The following is an 18299-nucleotide window of genomic DNA, read 5'->3' on the forward strand; positions in this document are numbered from 1 at the left end:
AGAGGCACAGGTACTGGTTGCTGGGGCAACCGCTGTTGGTCAGCTGACCAGAAAGGGGCAGGGCCTAGCCTATATAAACCCAGGCTGAGGCCAGGGAGGCAGTTCCCTACCAACAGCCACAGGGGTGGGAACTCTGCCAGAGCAACGAGAAGGAAGAGGCCAGGATACTCGGGTACTTGTTATGGGTAAGAGAGGGAGAAACCCTGTCATAGACTTGAATATGGTTATAACTGGATGGTTTAAATTTATGTTTCTGTTTACTGCTCAATACTGGAGGACTGGGCAAGGCTATTAGGGGTTGGAGGAGGCCTCACAGGGGCTCCATGGTAGTGTGGGGACCCTGGCACCAGAGCGGGCACAGCACGATAAGCATCCCAGAGTAAAGGGGGTGACAAGGACCCTGAGGCAAAGGGGGCATCGACTGAAGAATGCCGGTGGGGCGCAAGGTTGCGAGACAAGCCAGAGTGCCGGTGGGGCGCAAGGTTGCGAGACAAGCCAGAGCGCCGGTGGGGCGCAAGGTTGCGAGACAAGCCAGAGCGCTGGTGGGGCGCAGGTTGTGAGACAAGCCAGAGCGCCGGTGGGGCGCAAGGTTGCGAGACAAGACAGAGTGCCGGTGGGGCGCAAGGTTGCGAGACAAGACAGAGTGCCGGTGGGGAGCAAGGTTGCGAGACAAGCCAGAGTGCTGGTGGGGAGCAAGGTTGCGAAACAAGACAGAGCGCTGGTGGGGCGCAGGTTGCGAGACAAGCCAGAGCACCGGTGGGGCGCAAGGTTGCGAGACAAGCCAGAGCGCCGGTGGGGCGCAGGTTGCGAGACAAGCCAGAGCGCCGGTGGGGCGCGGAGAGTGAAACAGACCAAACAACATCTGGTACATCAGCAAGGCTTGGGGCGTGGTAAAGGGGCGTTTGGAGCCATGCATAGCCCATAAGGCTGGGGTGCACTGAGTCAAACAATACAGAATAGGGGCCAGGATACATCAGAGCACTGGGTCCAAGGGGACAAAAGGCAGTCTCCCTTATAAATACATAACATCAAAGACGTGGCGGGCGAGATACAAGGGTGCTTTAACGCAAACTTGGCATGGTAGGGGGCACAAGGGGAGATCATGGCCGCCCCTAGGACCCCGTGCCGTGACAGTTACCAGAGAGAGGTCTGGTTATCCAGGCAGGTAGCCATTACTTAGGTTTGGACCCAGAGAGGGTTTAGTATGGTTTGCCAGAGGGCTTAATACTAGGGTTACAGTTTTAACTAGTGGTTTGTAGAAAGGACTAAAAGGAAGTAAAGGAAGTCCCAGTGAGAGAGAGAGAGAGAGGGCAGAAGAATAAAGGGCCTGGGGCTCAGAGGGAAAATCTACACAGCCCCTCCTGGGCTCCAGCTGAGGGTCTGGGGCCTGAAGACTGACATGGGTGGAGGTGGAAGTGCCCACAGAAGGGTGACTGTGAGAAGGGCCTGAGAGGCTGGAACCCAGGAGGGCCTGAGTAGGTAAAGTCAGAAGGTCTGAGGTTGGGGCCCAGAAGGGGAAGGTGTCAGCAGGGCCATGGAGCCTGGGATGTGGTAGCCCAGGATCAGTGGTTGTCAGCCGGGCCAGGGAGCCTGAAGGTCTCATTGGCCCAGAAGCAGGGCAAGGGCCAAAGTGGGCCACTGCTAGAGATGGCCTAGGAGTGGCCCAGAGAGAGAAGCCAAAGACCAGGGTCAGAGCTGGAGACTGAGGGGGACAAAGAACCTGTAGCCCAGGAGGGGCAAGAACTGGGGCTGGGACTCCATATCCCAAAAAGTACACGTCAGCATATAGATTTCATAGATTTCATAGACATCAGGGCTGGAAGGGACCTCAGGAGATCATCGAGTCCAGCCCCCTGCCCAAAGGGTCAGCTGGGGTCATAGGATCCCAGCAAGATAAGCATCCAATTTACTCTTGAAGGTGTTCAATGTAGGTGCTTGAACCACCTCCGCTGGCAGACTGTTCCAGACCTTGGGGGCTTGGACAGTAAAGAAATTCTTCCTTATGTCCAGCCTGAAACAGTCTTGCAGGAGTTTGTGACCATTCGACCTCGTCATCCCTTGGGGCGCTCTGGTGAACAAACGTTCCCCCAGATCCTGGTGGTCACCCTTGATAAACTTATAGGTGGCCATCAGATCACCCCTGAACCTACGCATTTCCAGGCTAAAGAGTCCCATGTCTCTCAGCCTATCATCGTAAGATCTGTTTTCCTGACCTCTGCTCATGTATGTGGCTCTCCTCTGGACTGTCTCAAGCTTCTCCACATCCTTTTTGAATTGTGGAGCCCAAAACTGGACGCAGTACTCCAGCTGCGGCCTCACCAAGGCCGAGTACAAGGGGAGAATGACGTCCCGGGATTTGCTCGAGAAGCATCTGTGGATGCAAGCCAGCTTTTTGGTCGCTTTATTAGCCGCAGCATCGCATTGCAGACTCATGTTCATCTTGTGGTCAATGATGACCCCCAAGTCTCTTTCTTCTGTAGTGCTATCCAACGTAGCACTGCCGAACCTATAAGGAAGCTGCAGGTTTTTCCTCCCAAGGTGGAGAACCTTGCATTTTTCAGTGTTAAACATCATCAGGTTCTTGTCTGCTCATTTGCTGAGCTTGTCCAGGTCAGCCTGGATCACTCGCCTATCTTCTGGCGTGGATGCTTTGCCCCAAAGTTTGGTGTCATCGGCGAACTTGGCCAGTCCACTCCTGACTCCAATGTCCACATCATTAATGAAGATGTCGAACAGTATGGGTCCAAGGACAGAGCCTTGAGGGACCCCACTGGTCACAGGGCACCACGATGAGTGACTGCCATCAATTACAACCCTCTGGGTCCGACCACAGAGCCAATTTCCCAGCCAGCGGATCGTGGTGGAGCCAAGGCCACAACTGGCCAGTTTAGCCAAGAGGTGATCATGGGATACCAGATCAAAAGCTTTTTTGAAGTCAAGATATATGACATCAATCTCTTCTCCCTGGTCCAGGTGATAGGTCACCTGGTCATAGAAGGAAATGAGATTGGTCAAACAAGACCTACCCGCAACAAACCCATGCTGGCTGTCCCTTACGATGTTAGCCTGGGCCAGTCCCTCAAGGATGGCCTCCTTAATAAACTTTTCTAAGATCTTCCCCAGGATAGAAGTCAGGCTAATGGGCCTGTAGTTAGCCAGATCCACTCTCCTCCCTTTCTTGAAGATCGGCACCACATTGGCCTTCTTCCAGTCTTCGGGCACTACACCAGAGCGCCAGGAGTTTTCAAAGTTCCATGCCAGGGGCTGGGCTATGACACTCGCCAGTTCCTTGAGTACCCTGGGGTGCAGATTGTCAGGGCCGGCTGACTTGAAGATATCCAGCTTCTCAAGGTGTTCCTTCATGAGGTCAGCATTTATGGAGGGTAGGGGATCCCCATCACCCGGATTTCCCTGTCCCATAGCAGGCATGGGCGTCCCATGGGACTGATGAAAGACTGACGCAAAGTACCTATTTAATAGGTTGGCTTTTTCCTGGGCGTCAGTTGTCAGTTGCCCCATCTGGTTTAGCAGGGTTCCAACGTTGCCCTTGCTTTTCCTCCGGCTCCCCACATATCTGAAAAAGGACTTTTTGTTGTCCTTGATGCTTGAAGCTAGTTGGAGTTCAGTTGCAGCCTTGGCTTTCCTGGTTTGCTCCCTGCAGGACTGGACCAGAGCAGAATAATCCTCCTTGGAGGTGAATCCCATCCTCCATCCTTTGTAGGCTTTCCTTTTTAGCCACAGGAGGTCTGCTAGGTCCCTGGAGAGCCAGGAGGGCTGCTGTGCCTTCTTGCTGCCTTTCCTCCGTGTTGAAATAGATTTAGCTTGTGCATTGAGGATCGCTTCCTTGAGGAGCAACCACTCTTCTCGAACTCCCATCTCCCTAGGGTCATGGTCCCTAAAGGCCTGACTGACAAGCCTCTTGAGCTTGTCAAAGTCGGCTTTTCTGAAGTCAAGGACTTCTGTGTTGTTGACTGACTTGCCAGCTTTACGGCGGATGGTGAAGGTGATCAGCTCGTGGTCGCTGTCACCCAGCTTCCTGTCGATCACTAGGTCGGTGATTAGGTTGTCCCCCGTAGCCAGTACCAGCTCGAGCAGTGCTTTGCCTCTCATTGGCCCATAGACTTCTTGAGTCAGGTAGAGGTCATCCACGCACGAGAGAAAGCTTTGTGACCGCTCGGATTTTGCTGAGTGATCTTCCCAGGAGATGTCCGGGTAATTGAAGTCACCCATGACAACCAAGGTCCTGGAGCAAGCGGCCTCAGTCAGTTCCCGGGCGAACTCCTGGTCAAGCTCAGGACTTTGAGTGGGAGGTCTGTAGTAGACTCCCACCGTTGTGTCCCCTGTGCCGTATTCCCCACGAATTTTTACCCAGAGGGTCTCTAGCTGTCCATGCTGGTCGCCAACATCAGCCTGCAGGGACATGTAGCTTTCCTTCACATAGAGAGCTACACCCCTGCCCCTTTTGTCAACACGATCCCTCCTGTATAGGGTATAGCCCTCTATACCCGTGGTCCAGTCATGGGTGGAGTCCCACCAGGTCTCCGTTATCCCAATGACGTCATAATTCTTTGCACTGAGCAGGAGGATGAGCTCCTCCTGCTTGTTGCCCAGGCTCCTGGCATTAGTGTACAGGCAAGTAAGTGTGCCCTTGGGGGCTCTTGCCATGCCCACAGATTGTGCCAGGGCTGGGCTCCCTTAAGTACCTTGGTCTGCTGGCTTTGCAAGGGTTGCTCAGTGGGCCAGCAGTGGCAGTAGTCCCCCCATCCCCCTGCGGGCTTAGTTTAAAGCCCGGTGGAGCAGGTCAGCCAGCCTGGCTGAGAAGAGCCTCCTCCCCAGCGGGGAGAGGTGGAGGCCATCTCTTTCCAGCAGCTCACTGCCTCTCTCGCCAAAGAGCGGGCTGTGATCATGGAAGCCAAAGCCTTCCCGATGAAACCAGCTCCACAGTCTTTGGTTCACTGCGTGGATCCTCCTTTCCCTCCTCAGCCCATAGCCCGAGACTGGGAGGATCAACGAAAACACCACCTGAGCTCCCAGTCCCCTAAGCCCCGCTCCCAAATCCCTGTAGCGCCTCTTGTCCTGGCTGGGGGTGCTCCGAGCCGTGTCATTGGTGCCCACATGAATAAGGAGCATGGGGTAGTGGTCTGTGGGCCGGAGGAGCTGCGGGATCCTCTCCGCAATGTCTTGGATACGGGCCCCCGGGAAGCAGCAGACTTCCCGGGCTAAGGGGTACAGGGTGGCAGATTGCCCCCTCAGTGCCACGCAGGATGGAGTCTCCCACAACAAACAGCTTTCACTTTGTCTTGGGGAGAGCGGGGGCAGTAGCTGTGGTTGAGCCTGGGTTGCCTGCAGGAGCTGGCAACTCAGCAGGCTCTGCTGGGGCTGCAAGAGGTGCGAACCTGTTGCTAAGCTCCGGTGAGGGGGGGGCCTTGGTGCAGCGGGCCTTAGGGCCCTTGACCACCTTGGTCCATGCCCCTGACTGGGCAGAACGGGAGGTCCCAGCGTCCTCCTTAGTCATGGAGGGAGACGGTGCTCTACCTTGCAGCTCCCGGGGGAGAAGGGCCTGGCAGTAGGAGTCTATCTCCTGCTCGCAGTCCCTGATGGCGTGCAGTCTCTGGACTGTAGCCTGGAGCTCCTCCAGCTGGCGTGCCAGAGACCCCAGTAGGGAGCAGACCCTGCAAGGGGAGGTGGCCATGCTCCTGGGCCCCAGAGTCTGAAAAAGGGACAGGCAGCCCCCGCAGCCAAGAGCCAGGGGCTCCGTCTGTGTGGAGCCCGGAACCATGGACTCCGTCTGGGTGGCCATCTCTGAGGTGCCCAATGGGGGGGCCGCAGAGCCCGAGGGGACCCTCGGGGTGCAGCGTGTGCCCATCTGTGTCATGCATCTGGTAGGCTGACTACGGCTGGGGCTGACTACTCTGCGGGGGTCGCAGGCAGGGTCTCGTGCCCTCCCACGCCCTCTCCTGCATGGACTCCGCGCTAACTCAAGCGCCTGTTTACGCAGCCTGTTCACGCGGCTCAGGTCGCGTGGCTCCCTGGGGGACTGGGCCAAGTAGGGGCCTGGGCGGGGACTTGACCTGGCCGGGCTCCACGCAGCCACCTAGTCCCAGGGAGTGAGGAGTTAACCCCTTCCCACCACGAGCCCGCTTACCTCCGGCTGTGCTGGGGGTTGGCAGGGGGCTCTGCGGCTGCTGAGGGGGTGTCTGGGGGGCTACGGGGGAGTGGGGGCGCAGCGGGCTTCACCCGTGCGTCTCTCACTGCTCTGGAGCCTAACTGACCTTTTTTTTTTTTCCCCTGTTTGGCGGGCCCTTTTAAACTGCGCACATGCGTAGTGGACCTGCCGTCAGGGAACGCTGGTTTCTCAGGCCAGGGGGGCCCTGCCCGGGATTTGGGGGGCCTTGCCCTACAGGAGGGGGACTGGTGAGTACCCCCTCCTTCACTCCTCTCTCCCTGGGGGGCTGGGCCAAGTAGGGGCCTGGGCGGGGGCTTGACACGGCCGAGCTCCACGCAGCCGCCTTGTCCCAGGGAGCGAGGAGTTAACCCCTTCCCACCATGAGCCCGCTTACCTCCGGCTGTGCTCTGCGGCTGCTGAGGGGGTGTCTGGGGGGCTTCGGGGGAGCAGGGGCGCAGCGGGCTTCACCCGCGCGTCTCTCACCGCTCTGGAGCCTAACTGTGAGACATGGCCATGGTGTACAGGGGAAGTCAGAGCCACATAACTGGCCCTTAAGGCAATGATCATGGACAACAGTAGTCATGAGAGTAAGATCAGGCTTGGGAAGCCCTGGGGCACCCTCTCTTTTTCTAAAAGTTAACAACTTCAAGGTATGGCAGGAAAGCGAAGGGAAGATTGCACAAAGAGAGCTAGGTTGGCAAGGGTTGAGAAGGCTCCAAGGGGCATCATGGCCACCTTATACATACTTTAAATTCCTTTCCACCTGAGCAGTTTCCCCTTTTTGCTGGATCACACCTCTTTGCACTATAAATTTAGGGGCAGATTTTTTTTCTACCTGTTAGACCCCTAAGGGAATTTGGGTGGATAAGTGCAATTCTATTCTACCCTATTTGAGTCTTGAAAATCCATCTTGAAATGCATCTACTTTTGTAACACATTGACAGGACCAGCCCAAAGGGTGGCCCTGAAGACCTTGACCCTTGTCTCCTTTACGATTCTTTCACTTGTTTCACTCATCTGCCACACCTTGCTGGACTAATGTCTTCAGTACAGGTTACCTATAAGTTTAACAAAGGGGACTCCAGTGGTATGACTCCTTTCCTCTTGCAAGGAACACTCTCACCACTGCTCTGTTCATGGCATCAGGGATTGATGGGAGCAGAGACCCTGATCAACCCCTGTATATGCAGGTTTGTAGAGAATCCTGTTATCCTTGCTGCCTGCGAAGCCCAAGATGGGCTCCAGGAAACTCTTGAGCTGCCCAAAAGCCAGGTTCACAAGCCTGTCATTGAGCCAGCTGAAGTCATAAGAGTGACTACAGGTACAGTCAACTAGCTGCCAAGAGGCAACAGAAGTCCTAATCTGCTTAACAGAGGAAGAGTAATTCTGACAATAAAGAGTAGGGTTTGATCATCACTGTGGCAGGGCACTACTGGTGCCTGCCACTTCAAGGGCCAAGTCAAGCAGCCAGCAGGTGCTTGATTGTGGCAGCCATTTTAGAACCATGGCTGCCTATATAAGCAGAGCAGTTCACTGCTGACAGGCAGGCAGAAACATTTCCTGGCTGAGCTGCTGTATGAGAACATCTGTAGGTAGGAGTGGGAGGCTCTTGGTCCTGGGCATGACTTAAACTGTACCCTGCTGGGAGTGGGTAGCCTGCTGGGGTTCCCAGTGGTGCAGGGGCCTCCAGGAAAATACCAGACCAGTTACCACCCTGGTGGAAGGTGGGTCGGGGTGCCTCAGGCCAGGCACGGCTTGGGGCCAGGCATGGCTACAGCCACCTGAGACCCTACCAGGGAGGGAAGCCCCGTAGCCCCAGTGAGGGGGTAGAAGATGTGAAGCCCCAGTAAGGTTAGGCCCCAGTGAAGGAGTAGAGAGGTGGAGCCCCAGTGAGGGGGCACATGTGGAGCCCCAGTGAGGGGGTAGAAGATGTGAAGCCCCAGTAAGGTTAGGCCCCAGTGAAGGAGTAGAGAGGTGGAGCCCCAGTGAGGGGGCACATGTGGAGCCCCAGTGAGGGGGTAGAAGATGTGAAGCCCCAGTAAGGGTAGGCCCCAGTGAAGGAGTAGAGAGGTGGAACCCCAGTGAGGGGGCACATGTGGAGCCCCAGTGAGGGGGTAACCAGAGGGCTGGGAGCCCAGTGTTTGTGTGAGTGTGTGTAGAGTTGCCCCGGGAGGGGTCAGGGCAAGCTTGGCCCCAGTTGGGTAACTGGCTGGCCACTACCCCACTGAAGGTTGCAGAAGAGGCCCAAAAGACGGTACGTCTGCCACCCAAGGTGTGCACTAGATAAAGCCTATGGCTGAAGAGGCCAACTCTGAGAGGGAGCAAGGCAGTATAAGTTGTCGATGCGTGAAGGAGACCCTGTAATGGGGGTGGAGAATGAGAGGCCCTAGTGAGAGGAGGGTGGTATGCATGTGTGTATGTATGAAGCCTGACAATGAGGGCTAAGCTTGGTTCAGCTGTAGGCCAGGAGTATTTGTCACCTGGATGCCATCTGCAAGGCTTGAGATGTGGTGTAGGGGAGGATTAGAGCTTCAGATAGTGCTCCCTTGCATTGGGGCCAGAATAGGCAGCCTCCCACCTAATTAGAACCAACTATGAAACAACAAGGCATGGTAGACAAGTGAGGCAGATGGTTAGCCCAGGAACAGGTGGGCAAGCCAACATCTAACTGGCCCTGGGAAGGCCTCCTGTTACAATTACAGAGGCAAAAAGAGGCATAAAACTCAAAGTTCTGTGGGCAGACATAAGGGTATGTAGGAAATCAGTTATCTGTCCTGGGTCTGGTATTGTTCAATATCTTCATTAATAGTTTGGACAATGGTTTGAGTACATGCTTAGTAAATTTGCAGACAATGCCAAGTTAGGTGCTCCAGTTTATTCAAGTCTTCATAGATTGTAGCCCTGCCCTCTAGAGTGCCTGCAAGACTTGAATAAACTGAGAAATGTTCAACAATCAACCAAATGAAATTCAACAAGGACAAGTGCAAAGTTAGTCCTGGGATGGAATGACTGCATGCACAAATACAAACTGGGGAATGAGTAGCTAGGCTGCAGTACTGCAGAGAAGGAGTTGAGAGTTACAGTAGGCCATAAGATGAATATAAGCCAACAGTGTGCTTTTGCTGCAAAAAACCCAGAAGCATACTGGGTTGTATTAGCACAAGTGTCATTTGCAAATCAAGGGAAGTGATGCTTCACTCTTTTCAGCACTAGGGAGGCTTCACTGAGAGTCCCATGTCCAGTTTTGGGCTCTATACTTCAAGAAGGATGTCGATAGTTTGGAAAGAGTCCAGTGCAAAGCAACAAAAATCATTAGGGGCCTGAGAATCATGACTTACGAGGAAAGGCTTAAAGAATTATAGTTTTTTTAGTTTGGGGTAGAGAAGATTGTGTGTAGGGGGTAGGGGGGGAGTTGATAACAGTGTTCGAATACCTGAAGGGCAATTTTAGAGATGATGGAGATAGGCTTTTCTCCATGGCAGAGGGGACCAGGACTAGGAATAATGTCCTCAAGCTTCATTTGGGGAAATTGAGGTTGGCAGTTAGGAGGAACTTTCTGACTGAGGGCAGTCAAGCACTGGAACAGACTACTTAGAGCAACTGTGGAATCTCCTTCCTTGGAAATTTTCAAGAGCAGGTTAGACAGACACTTGGCTGGGATGGCTTAGTCATGGATGATCCTGCTTTGAGCAGGGGGCTGGATTAGATGACCTTGTGAGGCCTCTTCCAGCTCTGCTTTCCTATGATTACAGTTTTTTTAAAATCTAGAATTCAAGGTTATGAGGAAGGGTTATGGGTTCTCTCCATCTTTGTACAACGTGAGAGGCCTAGATAACATACAACTTATATATTTTTATGATATATTTATATGATTATTTGTGTACACAACAATATGACAGTAGTACCCAGATGCTTTGCAGGGTTAGGTTCCTCCCCACACTGTGAGGATGAGGGTTTGCAAAGTACCCAGGATTATACACAGCTACAGGGGTCAGCTTTGTAACTTTCTGCAAGTTAAGCAGGTTGTGAAACATTCAGATATATTTTTGCTCTTACCTCTAGAGCATGTAGCATTGTGTCCTTATAGAGTTTAACCCTTTCTTCTGCATTTTCAAAAAAATCTTCAGGCCTCTGCACCAAATGTGGCAAAATATCTGATAACATAAATGCATCTGCTGTTGCCTACAGAAAGAAAAATAAATATTTTATTTCATGTCCTATATAATTAACACACTAAATCAAAGCCTGTCTAGATTGATTAAGTAAGTCTTTGTAGCTAGAATACTAATTTAACCAGCCAGTTGGGGTTTAATTAATTTAGGGGAGTGGTACTTGAACCTATGGTTCCCCCCGGCTAGATCCACCCCACAGAACCAGAGTGCGTTCCACAGGGCTAGAAATTTGGCAGCAATGTAGCAGTGACAATTAATGCTGCCAAACAATGCTCTGCTGCTAAATATCTGGCCCTGAACACTGGATCACACGAGGAGCTAGGATCCAGGGCACATGTCTGCATGTAGGATCTGGCCCATGGGCTGGCTCCTTGCCACTCATGTGGCCTGTGGGACTGGAGACTTTGTGCATCACAGATTTCAGTGATCACAGCTATTCTGTGCACTGGGTTGGGAAGAGGTGTGGCTGGAGTGTACAGAGCTCAGAAGCCTCTAGCCAGTATTTTAAACCATAGCACTTCAGGGTAGAAGTGTTGTTGGAGCCATGATGATCCAGGAAATACATTTCTCTTTGCTACTACTTTACAGTCCTCCTACATTGCTTATAAGTGACTATTTTTCATTTACGGATGGGGTGAATCTGGAGGGGGAGCAGTGGCATGGCTCCACCAATCTCTTTTACTGGATCACACCCTGAGAGCCTCTGGGGACTTCTTTAAAGTCTCCAAAGCACGTAAAAATCCCCCTCCATCCCCTCTTTGTTCAGAGGCATGTCCCCTCTCCTCCCCTTCCCCTCTCTTCCCTCTGCCACTACTGTCTTGGGGTGGGGAAAGCTTCAAAGCCACTCCTTCCTGCTCCACCCAGGCTACGTGGGGTGAGCTCAGGTGGAAACAGTGACAGAGGTGATGGGCAGAGGGGTTCCCCTTTCCTGTTCCTGCTCCCAGGGGGACCAGGCAAGGTGAAGAAATCCACCTCCTGCCCCCCTCTGCTGATACTGGTGTTGTTGTCCCAGCTGAACCCACGTCTCTCGTAGCCTGACTGAAACGGTCAGGAGTGGCTTTGTAGCTTCACCACCATGGGATAGTGGGGAAAGGGCAGAGGGAGGGAAGGGGATGTGCCACAGAGCATGGAGAGATGCGTACCTGATTTGGGGACATTAAAAAAGTCCCCAGAGGCTCCTGCAGCATGGTCTGGTGGGTTGGTAGGGGAGGAAGTTGGGAGCTGGGATGCAGCCTCTGCTGCATTGGGGATGGCTTCTCCAGCCAAATCCTAGATCCACCCCCGGTTACATACAAGCCATTATTTTATCGTTATTTAGCTCAAACTGTGTCTGCTTCTCTCTTGGACCTACAGTAGGACACTTTGTGCCTGAAAGCTTGTCAAGCATTTATCCCAAATACACAGTTGATCCAATAAAAGATATTACTAAAAATATTCTTGCCTGTCCAATACAGAGCAGCTCAGTGGAAAAAAGAATGAATGTAATTCAAGGATGAGGTATGCAAGGAGGACATAAATCAATCTTTACTCTCCCATACCCTAATTACACAAACATTCCTCTGGTGTACCTGAATATTCAGTCCCTAGGATTTTCTGTTAATATCTAGACATTATTTTCATCTTCAGAAAAGCACCAGTGTTCCTAAGACCTTATTTAGGCTAGTAGAAAAAATATGTTCTTGACATTGTGTTAGCTAATGTTGACTGGTGAGATAAATTGAAAAAGAAAGTATGATGCTAATAAAACAGTAAACTGAAGTTAGGAAAGGAAATAAAATGAAATAAACAAGAAAGATCACTAAGTTACATTTTTTAAAATCTAAATAAAAGGTAATCATCAACATGTTGCAACTAAATACAGCACACAATAAAAAAAATTTAACAATTTTATTCCTAAGAACTTCAAGTGTTGTGGCCTGATGTCAGGTGAGCAAAGGCAATTTTCTTCTTGGTAAAAGTTGTCACATATCTTTTTAAAGCCTCTTAAAAAAAAGCCTCTCAGTGTGTTTTTTCTCTTCATCTTTTTGGCACTCAGCAATTCCCTCACCAACCTTTGGACTGACTTTATTTTTAAGTTCTCCATATACATTAAATTCCAAGCTCCTTGAAGTAGGGACACGGTCACATTTTACCTCTGTAAAGTGCCTTTTAAACCTATCAGAGGCCATGGGAGACAATAAATGTGAGATGAGTAAGTGGGGAGGAAGTGGGGGAATGTTGACCTGGTGATAGAATGTAGCTGGTGAAGTGTAGAGAGGTTACCTGGGGTCATCAGATGACACGCAGGTTATAATGTGCCATAAATCCAATGTCTATTGGATTTATTTAGACATTGGATGTATGGCACATTATAACCTGCCTGCCATCCGTTAATCCCAGGTAACCTGTCTACATTTTACCAGTTATATTCTATCACCAGGTCAACATTCCCCCCTTTTCTCCCCCACCTATCTGTCCCACACCTATTGTCTCCCCTGGCCTCTGATGCTCACTGCAATGCATTTGCATTTTCACAGCCCTGCATTTTGCATATTGGCTTCTATTCCATCCAGAACAACACAAAACAACAGCAGCCCTTCTATGCCTGAACATGGGTGCTTGTGCTCAAAAGCTTGCAAAGAACAATTTTTCCAGCTATTTCATTGATCTAATAAAAGATATTCCATTTACCCAAAGAAACTAGTCTGCCTATGTCATTAGACCAACACAGCTACAACCAACATCCCTTTGTAAACCTATGGCACTATAAAAATTACACTATAAATAGTGAAAAACAAAAAAGCATGAAAGTCATCCATGCCAGCAGAGCACTTCTACATGTATATGGTACTCACTCCTATCAAGCCTGTGAAGAGTCCCACTGGAACTGCTCACCTACTTAAAACTATATATACTGGAGTGTCTTGCTGGATCAGGTCCAAAAAATAGAGTGGACCATTCTGGATGAATTCTACTTACTTTGAACCTTTCCTGAAAACATTTTGAAGAAGAATGTATTAGATCTCTTGTCTAGGATCCTGCCATTCTGTTCATAGGCTAACTAAATACACATAAATAATAAAAGAGAAAAATATACCATACAGGCTAACTAAATACACAGAAATAATCAAGAGGAGAAAAAACAAGAAAGATTTTTACTGAAAATTATTTGAGCTGTTAATTGCATCTTAAAGAGTAAACCATCCACACAGTCTGGCAACTACTGAGACAAAATGGGATATCAGCCACAAAAATATTTCACAAAACTTGTGTAATACTTTTTGTGGTTGATTTCCACTGCACCTTGAATGAAACATGTGGCAGGGTCCCATGCAGCCTGATTCCTGGGAGCTGCAGAGTAAACCACCGGACACATTCCAGTCACAGGGATCCTGGTAACAAGAAGATGTTCCCTGATCCCAGGGTCCCCATATGCTGGGACCCTTAAAAACCATGTGTGCAGCTGCACACGTAGTTTTCTAACATCCATGGTGCACATGGATCCTAGAATTATGGAACCTCTCCCCAATCCTGGGACCCCATCATGCCAGGACTTTAAAAAACACACATGTGTAGCTAGGCTGCACGCAAAGTTTTCTGACATTCCTATGCATGGGGCTCTGAAATTGGCCTTAGTGTAGTCCCAGGGCTGGGACCCAGAATCAGCTGACTGTCAGTCTCAAAAGCTGCCTATTGTTTTGCTGGTTCATGTTCCAATTAGAATGCATCAGAGCTGACTCAATTAATTGAGTCTGTTCCACATTCTAAATAGAATGCTCCACCATTGCCTCACCATCATGTCTATTAACCCCCCATGTTTTAAAAATGTTGTGCCCTTCCCCACATTTTAAAATGGCCATTCAATTGGGGGTGCTCATACATGTGATTATGAGCCATTTATTAATTAAAGTGGATGTTGGGGGACTGGTCTAATTGATACGGCCCCTCCCCACCTCTAAGCTTGTGTATAGGCACCCAAACTGGCTCCAGTGTGGTCCCAGGGTTGGGACTGAATTAGGTGACTGGCAGGCAGTCTCAGCCCTAGGGCTGTACTGGTTCATGGTGGGCTGCAGGCACCCACCTTCCGGCTTGCCAGAGCAGCTGGAGCCCAGGATCAGGATCCTGCACTGCCAAATAATAATGGTACAACTGAGATCCGATCCCCAACCCCAAAATCATATGCTTGTCTTTCATGTGTAACATGGCAGAAAGCTCTATTGTTAGGATTAGGGACCGGATCCCATCATGCCATTAAATAAATGTGTTGCTGGGTCATTGGATATTGAAGTTCATTTATGTGCCTAATAGATGGAATAGAATCTGGCTAATAGTCATCCTCCTTGCCTTCTGCAGAGGAAAGAATTTTACCTATTGTGCATATTTTGTAAATTCAAGGCATTGGATTATTTATAACTATTTATACATAATCAGTTGATATTTTCTGTAGTGAGAATATATATTCCTTTTAGCTTTTTCCCGCTCCAGTAAAAATGCTATGCTTTTGTTGTTGTGTTTTGGTTACTGCAAAAATGATTCATTCTGGAGAGGAAAAAAAATACTGGTTAAGAAGTGACAATATGTTTATGATAGCCTAACAAAGAACCAGCAAACAAGCTGACATCCTGCAAATACTGGTAAATAATGTTATCAAACAAGCATTACAAAATACACTATATATATACTAGAATGTTATACTCTTAAAGCAGAAAAAAACACTTGCTTTATAAATGGTGTAGAACAAAACTAATTCAAGACAGGCTTTTTAAAATCTTTGTAGGCTTTTCATTTCTCTTTCCAGCTGCTAACCCTTAGAATCTATTTAACAGATTCAAAATAGTTACCTCCTCTTCATCTTCTTGCTCTTCTTCCTCATTATCTTCCTCATCTTCATGTTTCCTCTGCTCCTTCTTTTTCTTACGTTTTTCAATAATGTCAGGATCCCACTGGTTCCGTTCGTATATCTCCCCTGAATCAGGATGTTGTCTTTGCCCAGAGATTCTTTGGCACAAATCATAGTCAGGACACTAGTTAAGAAAGAATACAAAACAAACCTTTTGATCAGTTGGTTCTCATAATATTATTCTTTTTCCTTGAATGCTGTGTTAGTTTTAGAAGATAATTTCTAAACATCTGGTTTATATATTTTAAATTTAAATTACTTGGTAGGTAAAATTTAAAACAAATAAACAAATGCACAAAATGTCTACTAAGTGAAATGCCAAACTCTAAAACTCTTGGTTCAGAAATGGTACGTTTTATAATCATCTTTGACCCAAGAGCTTTAGAGTTTGGCATTTCTTTTTGTCTCAAACCAACATGGCTACCAAATTCATCCCTGAAACATACTAAGTCAAAGGAAATTTTGCACTATTAAAAAAAACAGTACATGACTATCCCTTGAAGTATTCTTTAAACTTCTGGGTATTGCCCTGCTTCTGTCACAAGTACTGGGGAAGGTTATATGATTCTTACCTGGCATACTACATTTTGAGGTAGACAAAGAGAATTTTTGGTCAAGCCTTTCCAAAGGCACATACTCTTTGCAAATTTTTCTTTGCTGTGCAATAGGATGTAATATAAGTAAGCAATCATAAGTAAAATCTTAAAGAGAATAAATGGACAATGTAACATTTTCACTGGGATACACACAGTTGTTCTGGAAGTCCATTCAATATTTTAGAAGATAGATCAGGAAAAGACCTAAGAGAGAATCTTTTATACCAGAAAAGAATTTGGTAGAAAACCAAAGTGCAGCTTCAGACTTACTGAGTTATCTGACTACTACAGGGTAGCAGCAATTCTGTTATCACCTCTGGGGGTATAAGTATCACCATTATAGGAATAGAATCACCCTCCAAGACACAGATGTTTTTCTGTTCCCAAAGGTATTAGAATTGCCCCTACACAACAGTCAGGCAACGCAGAGAAACTCTTAAGATGCATTTTGTACACCCACTACATGCATTAGGATTCTTTCCTTAAGAAGCTCAGTATATTATCTTATACCTATTATATCACTATATTGTATTGTGAACAGAAGATGAGTACTTTATGCTTGAAAGCTTGTCTAACATCTCTGCCAACTATACAGATGGTTCAATAAAAGATATCACCAAAAAAACCCTTGTTTTTTGCAGTATATTATTTGGACCTTTAAGGCCTTTAGAAAAAGAACACTACTCACCGTATGCATGCAGTTACTTAAATTTCTTTGGGTATAGCAGCATGTCTGAAAGAGACTTGGGGGTCATGAGTGACCACAAAATGAACATGAGCCACCAATGTGACACCGCAGCCAGCAAAGCAAACAAAACTGTGGCCTGCATCTTCCGATGTACCTCAAACAAGACCCAGGAAGTCATCCTCCCACTTCACTCGGCCTTGGTGAGACCACAGCTGGAATACTGTGTCCAGTTTTAGGCTCCGCAATTTAGAAAGGACGTGGAGAAGCTCAAGAGAGTCCAGAGGAGAGCCACACAAATGATTAGAGGACAAGACAGCAGACCTTATGAGGAGAGGCTCAGAGACACAGGACTCTTACTGGAAAAGTATAGGCTCAGGGGTGACTTGGTGGCAGCCTATAAGTATATAAGAGGTGTGCACTGGGAACTGGGAGAATGTCTGTTCTCCAGGGCACCCCATGGGAAGACTAGGTGCAACCGTCACAAACTCTTAGAAGACCGTTTCAGGCTGGACATAAGGAAAAACTTTACTGTCCAAGTCCCCAGGGCCTAGAATAGACTGCCCCCCAGAGGTGATGCAGGCACCTACTCTGGATTTCTTTAAAAAAAATACTTGGATGCTTATCTTGCTGGGATCATTTGACCCCTGCTGACTAGGGGTATGCAAAACTTCAGTCCCTGATTCGATTCAGCGGAGATTTGGCCTAATTCAGTGGCCAATCCTCCGAATCTGAATCAAATCAGAGGACCCTTTAATCTCTCTGAATCAAATCGGAACCCTCCAAATTGATTCGGAGAGATTTGGAAAGATTCGGCAATTTGGACATAGACACAGCTTTAAATGTTTTTTCTACCTACCTCTAGGTAGCAGGTGGCACGTGAGTGCTGCAATGCTGGGGCACATGGAGTGTCTCACAGAAGTGTGGGGGGCTCCCCAGCATGCTAAGCAGCAGACCCGGAAGTAGACCAGAAGCACTTCCGGGTCTGCTGGGGATTGCACTGGGGGCCCACCCCGCATCCCCCTGGCTCGGCGACTGGTGCCTCCTGGGTCCGGGGAGGGAGGGTGCACCCAGGGTCTCCTTGTGGCTGATCACCGAGCTGGGGAGGCATGGGAGGGCCCCCAGCGCGCTCTCTGACAGAACCGGAAGTGGTCCAGAAGTACTTCCGATCCACTTCCAGGTTCACTGCCAAGCATGTGGAGGGCCCCCCCAACACTCCTGTGGGACACTTCATCTGCCCCAGCATTGCAGTATTCACAAGCTGTGCTGGTATCTCAAGGTATGCAGAAAAAACATTTAAAGCTATGTCTACGGCCGAATCACTGATTCTCCAAATCAGCACTGAATCTTCAGATTCAGATTCGGTTGAATTGAATCAAGGACAGTGATCCGAATCAATGAATCAAATCACTGTCCCTGATTCGGGCCAAATCTAAATCCAGATTGAAATGGCCTGCTTTGCACACTGCTACTGCTGACTGCCTGCCCTTTGGACAGGGGGCTGCACCTGATGATCTTGTAAGGTCCCTTCCAGCCCCAGCATCCATGAAATCTATGAAATTTAAAATGTATCTGGTTGGTATTTCAGTGAAAATTTAATTGGGTAATTGAAGTAATTTTTCTGGAGAGCTCTGAGGAGTTTGATTCAGTTTAAATTTGATATGTAAATAAACTGTATAAAGAATATTTTCACAGTACTAGACTAAGAAGGCTAAAGTAATTTGTCTTCTTATTTAAGTGTGAATCTCAAAGTATTTTCCCTAAAATATTTTCACTGCCTTTGATTTAAAATATTGTTAAC

The 18299-nt window shown here is 48.7% G+C and overlaps 1 protein-coding gene across 1 annotated transcript in view; it reads right to left on the reverse strand.

Moving 5' to 3' along the window:
- The window catches only part of AK9 (adenylate kinase 9), a 181604-nt gene that overhangs the window by 116280 nt on the left and 47025 nt on the right, over positions 1–18299 (reverse strand). The window contains exons 7-8 of the mRNA XM_090037720.1: positions 15159–15341; positions 10223–10348 (exon numbers count right to left, since the gene is read on the reverse strand). Of these exons, the coding sequence (XP_089893846.1) occupies positions 10223–10348; positions 15159–15341 (309 nt within the window). The remainder of the gene's footprint in view (positions 1–10222; positions 10349–15158; positions 15342–18299) is intronic.

This window comes from Crocodylus siamensis, chromosome 1 (assembly GCF_052110815.1).
Source record: "Crocodylus siamensis isolate JL-2025a chromosome 1, ASM5211081v1, whole genome shotgun sequence".
NCBI classification, from domain to species: Eukaryota; Metazoa; Chordata; order Crocodylia; family Crocodylidae; genus Crocodylus; species Crocodylus siamensis.